At 37.4% G+C, this 13,948-nt stretch overlaps 1 protein-coding gene across 6 annotated transcripts in view; it reads left to right on the top strand.

Annotated features, from left to right (window-relative positions):
• Positions 1 to 13,948, top strand: part of DENND4C (DENN domain containing 4C) — a 124,717-nt gene that overhangs the window by 93,057 nt on the left and 17,712 nt on the right. For all 6 annotated transcript variants that reach the window (XR_008424210.1, XM_053907977.1, XM_053907979.1 and 3 more), the window contains 7 exons: positions 1,064 to 1,186; positions 2,197 to 2,343; positions 3,859 to 5,024; positions 8,235 to 8,412; positions 9,149 to 9,258; positions 9,556 to 9,731; positions 13,484 to 13,666. Coding sequence is in view for 5 of the 6 variants with exons in the window: in XM_053907977.1 (XP_053763952.1) it covers positions 1,064 to 1,186; positions 2,197 to 2,343; positions 3,859 to 5,024; positions 8,235 to 8,412; positions 9,149 to 9,258; positions 9,556 to 9,731; positions 13,484 to 13,666 (2,083 nt within the window). In the remaining variant the exon portion in view is untranslated. The remainder of the gene's footprint in view (positions 1 to 1,063; positions 1,187 to 2,196; positions 2,344 to 3,858; positions 5,025 to 8,234; positions 8,413 to 9,148; positions 9,259 to 9,555; positions 9,732 to 13,483; positions 13,667 to 13,948) is intronic.

The following is a 13,948-nucleotide window of genomic DNA, read 5'->3' on the forward strand; positions in this document are numbered from 1 at the left end:
GGAGAGGGGCAGAGAGAGAGGGAGACACAGAATCCGAAGCAGTCTCCAGGCTCTGAGCTGTCAGCACACAGCCCGATGTGGGGCTCAAATTCATGACCCACGAGATGATGACGTGAGCTGAAGTTAGATACTTAATCAACTGAGCTACCCAGGCACCCCAAAATACTTCCATTTTCAAATCAACCCCATAAGTTTTTCTTTGCCTTCCTTCATTTCATTTTTTAAAAATCTCTCTTCATCATTATGTTTACTCATTTGCTCAGTCTTGCAGTACACATAAAATAATTTCAGAATTGCTACATCTATTACTCTGTGAGAAACGGACTTTCTAAGGAGTTCAGAATTTGTCAGTATTACCCCCCTGGCTTAGAGTATATACTCAAGATTACGTGTTCAGAAGTTTCTTCAATCAGTCCTTTCCTCCTCCCCCACCATTCCCCATCCTTTCAGTGTGATTATTCACGTGAAATACAGTTGGTCTCATTTGTTTCTGTTTGCATTCAATTTTAGTTACTATTCTCCTCCCAGTTTTGCTGATTTAATTTTTTTGAATATGTAGAAGTTGATGCATTTCCAAAAATAAAAACAACAATAAGCTGTATTTGGGGAAGTTTCTTCCCTCTTTATCCTTCCAGAGTATTTTCCCCCACCCCTTGTCATTAACCAGTTTTATTGTTTTCTGGTTTATTATTTCTGCATTTCTTTTTGCAAAAGTAAGCAGATATGTTTGTTTTATTTCTTCTTCTTTCTTACACAAAGTGTAGCATTCTGTAGACATCCTCCAAAACAAACTTTTCAAAACATCTTGTCCAAATCTATTAGTTTACAGATGAGGAAACTAAGGTTCAGTGCTTCTAAATTTTTTAGTCTTTGATGTTCCTGTTTTTACTGTTCTTTGCTTCTTATCATTTGTTTAAAATGCTGTGTGTGCTTTGTGAGCTTTCTTGTCTTCCTTTTCTGTAAGTTTAATCGTGTAAATCAATGGAATTCTCTTTTGACATTTTATAGCTGGACTATGAGTATATGAAAACATTTACATGTAAGCTTGCATTCTTTTTAACAGGTGGTCAGTCTGACCAAGGCTATGGGTCTAAGGATGAACTTATAAAGGATGATGCAGAAATTCATATGCCTGAAGAACAAGTAGCAAGAGAATTGATAACTAAAACAAAAGTGCAAACAGAAGGTTGAGTACTGATATTTGCTAGCTTTACTTAGAAAAATACTGTAGTTTTTTTTTTTTTTTCCTCTTAAGATTTCTTTAGTAATCTTTACACCCAATGTAGGGCTCAAACTCACAACACTGAAATACAGGGTCACATGCTCTACCAACTGAGCTAGCCAGGTGCCCCTGTCTTAATTAAGTCTTATTTGATAATTTCTAGAAAGAAATGTAAGGCCTGGGCTTATAAGATACTATGTAATGTTAGCTATGGATAGAATGAGTAGTTTCTGAATTTTAGAATTCAAGAGATCTTTTAGAGACAGTAGGTCAACCCTCAATTTTGTAGGAAAGTGTGATCCATTGACGTATTGATTTGCCAAAGTCAAATAGCTATTTTGTGATAGAACCAAGACTGAACTTGAAGTCCTCAGACTTGTGTTCCAGTGCCTGTTTTATTTTAAAATGCCATTTCACTAGAAGTCCTTCAAATATCTAAGTAGGTATTTTTCATTGGTAGGTTAAATACAGTGTGTGTGGTTTTCCTGTTTGTTTGTTTTTATTTTTTTGTTTTTTAATGGGACTCATTGAGGTAGATATGGTTTGTAGTAATCATTTTATGCAAATGTGGAAGAATTTTCTGGCTTCATGGTAATAAAATGTTCTTCCTATCCTCTTACATAAAAGTGTACTTTCCTTCAATGATGTCACTTATTTTATGCTCCAGAGTTATGCAGAAGCAAGCCCCTCTCCTACTTTACAAGTGATGAGAGTATGTTTGAAGTCCAAAGCCTTAATTTATTCACGGGAGTGCTCAAGTTAGCATTATTGATGCTACAATAAAGCGTTTATTTCAGTCAATGCTGGCAACATTTATGGCATAAAATAAATTAGACACAGTAAATTAGTAATAAAATAGTCATATATTCACTCACACTTGGAGAAAAATATAAAAGAATAAAATATTATAAAAAATCAACATACGGTTTCTGTGCAGTATAAGTAGGAATAACATCCAAATATCTTTTTCGCAGAAGTGTGTGATGTCTCTGCTGTTGTAGCAAAACAGTCACAACCTAGTGCAGAGTCACAGAGTCCTACTGAGCCTCCTGCATGGGGCAGCAGTATTGTGAAAGTTCCATCTGGTATATTCGATCTCAATGGCAGGAAAAGCAGCACTGGTGAGTCTTTACATAATGATTTCTAAGTATTTAAAATATACTTCTACAGATATATATGTCTTTAATGACATTAAGTTGATGACCTAATTGTGATGAACATGCTAAATTTAGAGCCAGAAGTAAGTTTGAATCCTATAAATTGGCTAAAGAAGTTGTTACTTAAAATGTTCAGTGTTTAAAAGGAGGGGTATTTATAGTGTCCAGTTGTTACTGGGAATACATTTTCTTGTTGCAGTGCCTGTTCTCAGTTTGGTCTCTCTTTCTCATGGTAGATAATTAGAGAGGACTGCAGGGCCTCCTATACTCATTAAGAGCAAAGAGGCAGAGATGTTACTAAATTCCAAAGGGGTTTTGTATGGCAATGGAAAGGCAATGGAAGAAGAAGATTCATATCACTATGCTTTACTACACAAAAATACCAGTGGGTTTTTAATTTGGCCAGTTTTTATAGGTATCCTGAGCCACTTATTTGTGATTAAGTATTTGTTTTTTTATGTTTTTTTATAAATTTTTTTTAACATTTATTTATTGAGTTACAGAGACAGACAGAGCATGAGCATGAGAGGGTCAGAGAGAGGGGGAGACACAGAATCTGAAGCAGACTCCAGGCTCTGAGCTGTCAGCACAGAGCCCAACATGGGACTCGAACTCACAAACCGCGAGATCATGACCTGAGCCGAAGTCAGATGCTTTACCAACTGAGCCACCCAGACGCCCCTGTTTTTATGTTTTTTTAATGTTTACTTATTTTTGAGAGAGAGAGAGAGAGAGCAGGGGAGGGGCAGAGAGAGAGAGGGAGACACAGATTTCGAAGCAGGCTCCAGGCTCTAAGCTGTCATCACAGAGCCCGATGCAGGGCACGAATTCATGGACCACAAGATCATGACCTGAGCGAAGTCAGACGCTTAACCGACTGAGCCACCCAGGTGCCCCTGGTTTTTTTTTTTTTTTTTTTTTAAGTTTATTTATTTATTTTGAGAGAAGAGAGCACGAGTGGGGGAGGGGCAGAGAGAGAGGGAGAGAGAGAATCCCAAGCAGACTTCGAACTGTCAGTTTGGAGCCCAACCCAGGGCTCAAACCCATGAACCATGAGATCATTACCTGAGCCAAAATCAACAGTGGGATGCTTAACTGACTGAGCCACCCGGGCTCCCTAGAATATATTTTTTAAATTGAATGTAGAACTCTTAAAATGTAAAATATATTTATAGGTCTGTATTTGTTGACAGGTTTTAGTGAACAATACAGGAATACACAGCATACATTGCATGATTGTTAAATGTGTATATGTATGCATAGAGGATGAAAGGCAGATAATACATTGCAATGTTATTTCTGGGAGGCAGGATTGAATGGAGGCCTTTTGTTGTTCTTTTTTTGTGTACTTTCTTTGTACCTTCTAAACTTTCTGAATCTTACTCTATGTGTCGCTTTTCAAAAACCAGAAAAGACACTTTCGTAAAAGTTATATCGGAAAATAGAGTTTCGTTTTTAATATTGTACCTCCCCTTTTAGGTAGTACATCAAATGTGCCATTTTCTACTCAAGATCCAGTTGAAGATGCAGTCTTTGGTGAAGTTACTAATCCCAAGAAGAATGGTGATAGAGGAGATAAAAGGCAAAAGCATTTCCCAGAGAGGAGTTGTAGTTTCAGTTCTGAAAGTCGAGCTGGAATGTTGCTTAAGAAGAGCAGTTTGGATCTGAATTCAAGTGAAGTGGCTATTATGATGGGAGCAGATGCCAAGATTCTCACAGCCGCACTGGCCTGTCCTAAGACTTCTCCACTCCGTGTTGCGAGCACCCACAGCTTTGAGACTGCTAACAGTTGTCATCTAGTTGATACTAGGACTCGTGTGTCTGAAAGCACTTGGGATTCCGAGCACAGATCTTCTTCGGTATTAGAGATGCTTGAAGAGAGCCAAGAGCTCCTGGAACCTGTGATTGAGGACAGTGCAGCGAAAACTACTATGAAAAAGGACGCATGTGACAGTCTCCAGAATGATAGTAATCAGCCCAGAGACTTGAAAGTAGAACCCAAAGATGTAATAAATAAGAGGAGTAGTTTACATGGTGTTGTTAAAGCTGTTGAGAGGGAGGATGTTGAAACTGGACTAGATCCTTTGTCTCTTTTGGCCACTGAATGTACTGGAGTAAAATCTCAAGATTCTGAAGATAAGGTGTCTTCTCCAGTTATTGCACGCAATCTGGCTGATGAAATTGAAAGCTATATGAACCTAAAGAGTCCTTTGGGTAGCAAGTCTGCTAGTATGGAATTACACGGAGAGGGAAGCAGAGAGTCTGGCACCATCACTGCATGTATTCACTCTCTAGAGAGGCGATCAAGCCTACCTTTAGAGCATGGTCCGGCAGCACAGGAAGTTCCTGAAAGTGAAAAGAGCTCTCCTGCAGAATCTAGGTCTAAAGCTTTCACTGGGCGTTTCAAGCAGCAGACTCCCTCTCGTGCTCACAAAGAACGTTCACCTTCTCTGTCAGCACTAGTGCGGTCTTCACCACATGGCTCGTTGGGCTCTGTGGTAAACTCTTTGTCAGGACTAAAGCTAGATAATATACTCTCAGGACCCAAGATCGATGTCCTCAAATCTGGCATGAAACAAGCAGCTACGGTAGCCAGTAAGATGTGGGTAGCTGTAGCGTCTGCCTATAGCTACTCAGATGATGAGGTAAGAGTGTTTTATGTGTGTGGTCTATCTGATACTGGCATGTTTCTCATATTTTTTTATATGTAAATTATTATTCAGAGATTGCTGGTAACTTTGGTGTTTAAACTTGAGGCGTATGTTACTTCTTCCTTGAAATGACCTGAACCTAAATGTGAGGAAATTAATAATAAAGAAATAGAATATCAGAACTACTTTATAATTCCATAGATCAGTCTGAACTAACACGTTGTTTCTTTGAAAGTACTGATGATTAATACTTAATAATGCCATGTTTTGTTTGCATAGCGCTTCACTCTTAAATAACTTTTATCTATGTTAGCTCTTACATATATGTGAAATCACTCTGCAACTTAGCCTACGTATTTTATACTGCATCACAAAAACTGCTAATTCTTTTGAAAATTATTGTAAAGAGAATTAGTCATTAGACCTTTTTATGAAGTAGAAGTGGGGAAATTTTGCTTATTTGTTTTATAGAAAAAATTTAATTAAAATTTCACCTTTGTGTTTACAGAATTATATAGTACTTAGGCACTTTAGTAGAAAAGACAAACATTTATAAGTGTTCACCACTATGTCACAGGTACTCTCATAAGCTATATATCTATTTTGATATTTTTCATAGCAACCCCACACATCGGTACTGTTGGCATCCCTGTTTTATAGATGAGGTATCTGAGAGTTAGAGAGGTTAATTAATTTCTCCAGGTCCACACAACTAGTGAGAGGCAGAACTAGAATTTGAACTCTGGGAGGTTGACTCTAGAGTCCATGCTTTTAAATTACTGTAGTAGCAAAGAAGAAAGCAATATCTTAGAAGGGGTTCCAGTAGGGGGCTGTCCAAAAAGAGCAAAGCAGGTGATATCTAAGTTGGGTTTGGGTGGATAAATTTGAAATTTTGGGTTAGTCAAAGTGATAAGGTGGTACAAGGTGTATCTGAGAGAATAATGTGAAAAAGCATGGAGGCATAAAACATGCATTTTCAAGATAATACACAATCCATCTCAGATTGCTAAAGTTCTAAATAGGAAGCTAGAGACATAGGAAATGAAATTGGACAAATAAGATTTATATACCATTTGAAAGAAAACTTTATTCTATAGGCAAACTATTAATTGACTCAAAAGTACAATACTGAGTACTATAAGACACAGTTGCATTTTATTGCATTTTAAAGAGCTTACAAGGTCAGTGAAGGAAAGGCCAAATAAACTAGCTTCAAAAGTATCTTAACCTTGCTTTGTGTTAAACTAACCAAATGAGCCACTTGAGTTTTGAAATTTTATCTAACAGTGTTAATAAAACCTTTCTGCAGAGTAATTTGACTTGGAATGTGTGACTATAAATTCTAGGTGGTCACAGACCTTAATCTTTCTTTTCTTTTTATTGCTATGGCCCTGGTACTAGAGCCTGACAAAGGCAAATAGGTTATACCTAGTAAATATTTTCAAATGAAGGAATGGATACAAAGTCCATAAAAAATGTTTATAACTTTTATCCAGAATTTAATCTAAGGAAATGATTATGTGTAAAAATAACTCGAAAGAATTCATCAGTGTAACTTATATAAAATTTAAGAGTATTCTGAATATTTAAGCAATAGAGATTTACTAAATGCATAACAGTACATCAGTAAACTGGATTAGGTTTCAGGGGTTTAAATAATGTAGATTTAATGACATTAAAATACATTATATGAGAATAAGGTAAAAAATAATATCCTATTTTGTAAAAATGTATTATATATGCATATTTTAAAATGACTAGAGGGACATACATCAAGATTTTGATTATGCTGTGTAGTGTAGGTAATATAAATGCCTTTTTTTTTTTTTTTTTTTGTGAGAGAGAGAGAGAGAGAGAACAGGAAAGGGGGAGAGAGTGAGAGGAGAAAAATAAGAATCTCAAGCCGGGCTCCATCTCACAACCATGAGATCATGACTTGAGCCAAAATCAAGAGTCAGACACCTAACTGACGGAGCTACCCAAGCACCCCACTATTAAGTGCTTTTATTTCCCGTTTTGCATGTCTGTTTAAGTTTTATATCATTTAACATGGTTTTATAACAAGACACAAGTCTTCTTTAAAGCAAAAATCAAAAAGGAGGGGCTCCTGGGTAGCTTATTTAGTTAAGTGTCTGACTCTTGATTTTAGCTCAGGTCATGATCTCATGATTTGTGACATTGAGCCCCGCATCGAGCTCTGCACTAACAGCACGGAGACCGCTTGGAATTCTTTCTCTCCTCTCTCTGCCCTTTCCCTGCTCATGCTGTCTCTCTCTCTCTGTCTCTCTCTCTCTCTCTCTCTCTCTCAAAATAAACATTTAAAAAAATCAAAAAGGAAACTGCTTATTGAAATGTTTTCTATCTAAAGTGTCAACAGTCACTTGCAGGAGTTCAGAACTGCAGTGTTTGGAACTTTATTCATATTTTATGCCTCTAATATTGATGGTTGTTGTCTGAAAATTATATTGACAGATGAAATTCTCACAACAACCATATTTTAAAGGACTCCTCTTATCCGTATTTTTCAGATGATATAATTAAAAGCTGGAGTAGTTAAATAATTTCTGCAAGGTCATATACATAATATATGATGGGGAGCCAAGACCACAGTCTGGCTGACTGACTTTAAAGCCCTTACTGTGCTTGTGCTGGGGTGCCCAATTCCAATGGAGACAGTGGGCTCCTGGAGTTACTTCATTTTATGATATTGATTATTTAAAAAAAAATTTTTTTAATGTTTTATTTATTTTTGAGACAGGGAGAGACAGAGCATGAACAGGGGACGGTCAGAGAGAGGGAGACACAGAATCCGAAACAGGCTCCAGGCTCTGAGCTGTCAGCACAGAGCCCGACGCGGGGCTTGAACTCACGGACCGAGAGATCATGACCTGAGCCAAAGTCGGCCGCTTAACCGACTGAGCCACCCAGGCGCCCCATATGATATTGATTATTGAGAGACACTTCAACATACACCAGGGGCACAACAAAATCTTAAAGTGTTGTAGGTCATTACTCGAATATCTTAGAGTGTGGAAAGGAAATTCCCAATAATGGTGAGAAGAGTTCATGGTTTTGAAAAATAAGGGGATGATAATTTACGTAAGAATTCCAGGGAAGTTTAATTCCGTAAAGGGTGGAATGAATATATTCTCATTGGAGAAGGTATTATTTATGTATGTGGGGTTTTATTCTTTTCAATTAAAGGAGGAAACTAACAGAGATTACAGCTTCCCCGCTGGCCTCGAAGACCATATTTTGGGGGAGAATATGTCACCTAACACGAGTGTCTCAGGGTTGGTTCCCAGCGAACTTACCCAGAGCAACACAAGCCTTGGCAGTAGCGGCAGCAGTGGAGACGTCGGAAAACTGCAATACTCAACAGGTATGGAAAGGATTGCCGTCTGCGACAAGTTATATGCCTGCACCTTTCCCTGCCGCTATTGCATGCGCAATCAGCCTCATTTGTTGAGATGAGCTGGCGGATTTTTTATATGACCACAGCATACTGTCACTTATTTTATATGATCTCTAAGTAGTATAGTCACCTAAGTTTATTTTTAGTTGTGTTTGTGGAGTATATCATTAGTTCTCAAACTTTAGTGTGTGTCAGAATCACATGGGGGATTAGTTTAAAAATATATACAAATGTCCAAGCTCTAGGCTAAAGCTTTTGAGACTGTATCTGTGGGACGGGGGCCTTAGGAATATATATTTTTAACTAGTGCTGTAGGTAAATAGAATGTATACCAGAGTTTGAGACTCCCTAGGCTATGTCACTGTCATTTCTTAGTACTTAATTATTTTTTTAAGTCTGTTTTTTCCAACGTTCTATTATGAGAAATTTCAAATGTCCTGAATAGTTGAAAGAATCATATAGTGAACAATCATATATAGATTCTCCACCTAGATTTAACTATTGTTAACTTTAGATATATATATATAGATAGATATATATAGCTATATCTATCTATATATATATGTATAGAAATTTTTATACTGAACCATTTGAAAATAAATTGCAGACGTCATCATACTCCCCCTTAAATGCTTTAGTATGCATTTCCAAAGAATAAGGGCATTCTCACACATAGTGTGTTATGACATTTACTTCTCTCTAGGTGAACCTCCATTTCCAAGAAGTGTAAAAGGGCAGGACTTTGAAAAATCAGACCATGGTTCTTCTCAAAACACCAGCATGTCTAGCATCTATCAGAATTGTGCAATGGAGGTAAAAGTTCTGCCTTCTGCGCGTGATAACGTGGCTGTACACATTTTTATTTCAGAATGGTATTTAGCAGAATTCTTTGATGCCATTGTGGGCAGAAGAGTAAATCATTTTGTTGAATTTGCTTCCTGTCTTATGTAAGTAAGGCCATAAACTGGTAGCTTTATCTGTAAAGTGATTGAACTATTCAGTCCAAATTTGATCAGCAAAATAAATAAAATTCTGTGTCCCCAGAGGATGGCCTGTTAAGATGACTTTTTGCTGTGGAGGTTCTCAGTGTTCGCACTTTTCTGCTCTTAGGTTTTGATGTCAAGTTGTTCACAATGCAGAGCTTGTGGAGCGTTAGTTTATGATGAAGAAATTATGGCTGGATGGACGGCAGATGATTCAAATTTGAATACAACCTGTCCATTCTGTAAAAGCAACTTCTTGCCTCTTCTCAATATAGAATTTAAAGACTTGAGAGGCTCTGCAAGGTTAGTATTGTCAAAGCTCCCTTAAGAGGTGAGTGTCCTCCCAGAAGGCATGACTCCCGGGAGAAAAGTGAAATAGTTATGGTACACTCCAGGTGTCCCTTTGCTTTCTCTCCTTCACTTTCAGTATTTGTGTGGAAAATACTAGCACTACAGGAGACTACTTTTCCATTTTATTTAACATATGATTACCAGTAGTAGTTAATTCTTAGAGCTGAACTGTATAGATAATTCAAAACTTTAATATTTATCATTATTTTAAACTTTCTGTCTCAGCTGTCTTACATCTTCTAGAAGAAAAAATGAAGGTGTAGGGGACGGGGTTTTTTTTGACTCTTCTCCTAACGTGTTGCCTCTTTATGGTAGTGCTCTGTGTGGCATGATGGCCGAATTCTAGGCAATAGAAAGACTAGCTGATCTAGTAATTAAGTAACTGGGAGTTTGGTAACTGCTTACCTAAGTAATTGTACTTAATATTCTATTTGTTTTATGGAACAGACGAACTTACCTGACTTTCTACCGTTAGCAGCTTTTAAAAAAATTCTCCAGTTGTACAGGTATTTCTTCTTAGCTTAATTTTTCCTTTTAGCTTCAGGTGTGGAGCTGAGTGGAATCATACTCTAATTCCTGATGCACTTTCATCATTGGTTTGTGCAAGGGCCCTCTTTTATTAGCTCTACCCCCCCCAGCCCCTGCCATTCCCATTCTCATTCCTTTATCCAACAAAGACATTGCCTCTACGGTGTGTGATGTCTCTTTGAATATACATCCTCATGAAATACATTGTTTTGCACAATTATGCATTTTTAACTTACATAATTAGAATAATGTTGAACATATCTATTTTTATTATTAAGTTTAAAATCTGAGTTGCTATATGTACATCTAATTTATTCCTTTTTCTCCTGTAGGAAGTTAATATCTCATTTTAGCCATCCAATATCCTGTTGTTGTTTCAGTTGCTTCCAGTATTGTGTTATTATAAATATCACTGCAGTGATGCAGTGCACTGTAAAATATGTCTCTCTCTAAACTTGTGAAGAATAGTAGTCTTAGGAGTGAAGTCATTAGGTCATTTTCATGCATGATTTGAATAAACAGTGGAAGATTGCTTACCACATGACAACACCCCCACTGTTAGTGCCCAAGAATTCTCATTTCTGTATATCCTTACCAGCATATGGTATTATCATTTCTTCTGGTCTTTGTCTTCTAATGAGTATAAAGTGGTATCTTGTTTTTGTTTGAATTTTTCTGAATATTAGTGAGTTTATCTCTTCATATACTTGTGAATTATTCCAGCATTTTCTTTTATTTTTTTTAAAGTTTATTTATTTTGAGAGAGAGCAGCGGGGGGGGAGGGGGGGGGCAGAGAGGGGAGACAGAGGATCCCAAGCAGGTTCCTGCTATCAGTACAGAGCCTGACATGGGGCTCAATCTCACATACAATGAGATCATGACTTGAGCTGAAATCAAGAATCGGATGCTTTACTGACTGAGCCGCCCAGACACTCCTCCAGCATTTTCTGTGAATTACCTGTTTATACCTTGTCCATTTTTATATTAGCTTTCTTTTTCTTGTTGATGTCTGTCTCGAATATTCTTGATATTAATTCCTTAAAATAATGTGTTTTGATGTCATTATCCATTAATTTTCCACCTTATGATTTGTGCTTTTGGAGCCTTGTTTTTGTTTTTTTTGTTTTTTAAATGTTTTATTTATTTTTGAGAGAGAGAGAGAGAGGGAGAGAGAGACAGAGTACGAGCAGGGGAGGGGCAGAGAGAGAGAGGGAGACAGAATCCACAAAGCAGGCTCCAGGCTGTGAGCTGTCAGCACAGAGCCTGACATGGGGCTTGGACCCGTGAACCACGAGATCATGACCTGAACCGAAGTCGGACGCTTAACCAACTGAACCACCCAGGCGCCCCATTTTGGAGCCTTGTTTTAAAAGTTGTTTGCCATCTGTAGGACATGAAGATTTTCTCTTAAAGTTTCTTTTGTTAGCTGTATATTTTACCTCTGATATTTAGGTCTTTAATCCATCTGGAGTCCACCTTTGTGTTTGTGTATGATGGTAGGGATACAACTTTCTTTTTTCTCCATGTAATGAGCTGGTTTTCCATCCTTTCTTCATTGATAGGTAGAGCACCTTTATCACATTTCAAGTTCCCATGCACACCTCACCCTGGTTCTGTGTTCCCTGTTCTTTTTTGTCAATACTGTTTGTGTCGTGTCTGATTGATAAGGGAAGCTCCCCCTCATGGAGTTTTAATTATTTATTTTGCTTAGAGCAACTTTAGTTTCCCCTCCTCCCCGAAAAAGTCCCAACTGGAGTTTTCACTGGGATTGCAGCATTAGCTATATAGATTTATTTGGGGAAAATGGACGTTTTTAGTGTTATTCTCTTATCTTTGAGCATGGTATGTATATATCTCCATTTTTTTAGATTATCCTTTGTGTCCTTTTAATAGGGTCTTAAATTATTCTCCCTAGTCTTATACTTTTTTGTTGTGTTAATTGTGCTTCTTAAGCTATTGTGTTAAGTACCTTATTTTATATTTTCTAAGTGAGTGTAAAGGAGCATTATTGATTTCCACCCCCAAATATGTCATTATGGAAAATTTCAAACTTGCTGTGAAGTTAAAAGACTTTTTTTTACAGTGACACCCAAATATCCATCTCTGTATTACTATTTTATTGTACTTTCTTTATCACCTGTCTATCCCTCCATCGATCCACCAATTTTTCTTATGTTTTTATTCATTTGAAAGAAGGTGTAGACAGTATTAATACACTTCTCCCCCAAAGACTTGAGCATACATATTAACTAAAGTTCAATATTTGTTTACAGTTTTTTCTTTTGCAATAAAGTTGTATATAAGAAAATCTACAAATTTAAAACGTACCATTTGAAAATTGAATGTGGGGGAACCTGGGTGGCTCAGCTGGTTGAGCATCCGACTTTGGCTCGGGTCATGATCTCGCAGTCCATGAGTTCGAGCCCCACATTGGGCTCACTACTGTCAGCACAGAGCCCGCTTTGGATTCTCTATCCGTGCACCCTCCTCCCACCTCTCTCTCTGTCCCCCTCCTGCACACACTCTTTCTCTCTCTCTCTGTCTCCCTCAAAAATAAATAAACATTTAAAAAAATTAAAAAGAAAATTGAATGTATACGTTTGTGCACACCAAACCTTTATCAAATACAGAATATTACTACAGCCTCAGGAAGTTCTCTTAATGTCCCTTGCAAGGCCCAACACTCACCCCATCCCCACCCAGAAAGAGATGGATAGAGATAAGACGAGAAGACGAAAACAAAATAATGAATAAAGGGGGAAAGAAATGACTAGAGACAAAATGGATATTTATGGGGGGAGGATATTATAAACAATTGTAGGTTAATACGTGATAAAATGCCATTGCTGCTCTTTTTCTTCTTTAACTCAGAAAATTAATGAAATATTTTGTTTTCCATCTTCCTTCATAGCTTTCTTTAATGGTTCTCAAATCTGAAAGGATGTTGCATTGAACTGTAATGACTTTGAGACCTTTTTCATTTAAAAAAGTTTATGACAAGAGAGGAAGAGAGAATGGGGGAGGGGGGCTGTGTGTGTGTGTGTGTTTGAAATAGATGGTACTTCTATGGATTGTAAAATTCCTCAGTGACTCCTTTACCATAAAGTGATTCTAAATACGAAATTTAGAGGATTCTAGGATTTTTAAAGACTTTTTCTGGATTGCTCCCTATTTAGCTTTTTCCTGAAACCAAGCACCTCTGGTGACAGTTTACAAAGTGGCAGCATTCCATTGGCAAGTGAACCTTCAGAGCACAAACCTGTGTCCGCTTCAGCAGAACCTGACTTGATCAACTTTATGGATTTCCCCAAACAAAACCAGACCATAACTGAAGAGACAACCTCTGCAATTGAATCAAGGTACTCTAGGGTACAGAGAGCTCTTCATTATAAATTGGGTACCCTTGTAAAAATCCCATCTTTGAAGACAGCCTTATGTAGGCGTAAGTTCTGGCATTTTATTTATTTAATTTATTTTTAAGTTTTTATTTATTTATTCATTTAAGTAATCTCTACACCCAACTTGGGGCTCAAACTCATGACCCCAAGATCAAGAGCTGCACACTATACTGACTGAGCCAGCTAGGAGCCCCTAAGTTCTGGCATTTAAAAAATTTAATATTAACTTTTATTACAATACAT

The sequence above is a fragment of the Panthera pardus genome, unplaced genomic scaffold, assembly GCF_024362965.1.
Source record: "Panthera pardus isolate Hobbes unplaced genomic scaffold, ASM2436296v1 HiC_scaffold_20, whole genome shotgun sequence".
Taxonomy (NCBI): Eukaryota; Metazoa; Chordata; class Mammalia; order Carnivora; family Felidae; genus Panthera; species Panthera pardus.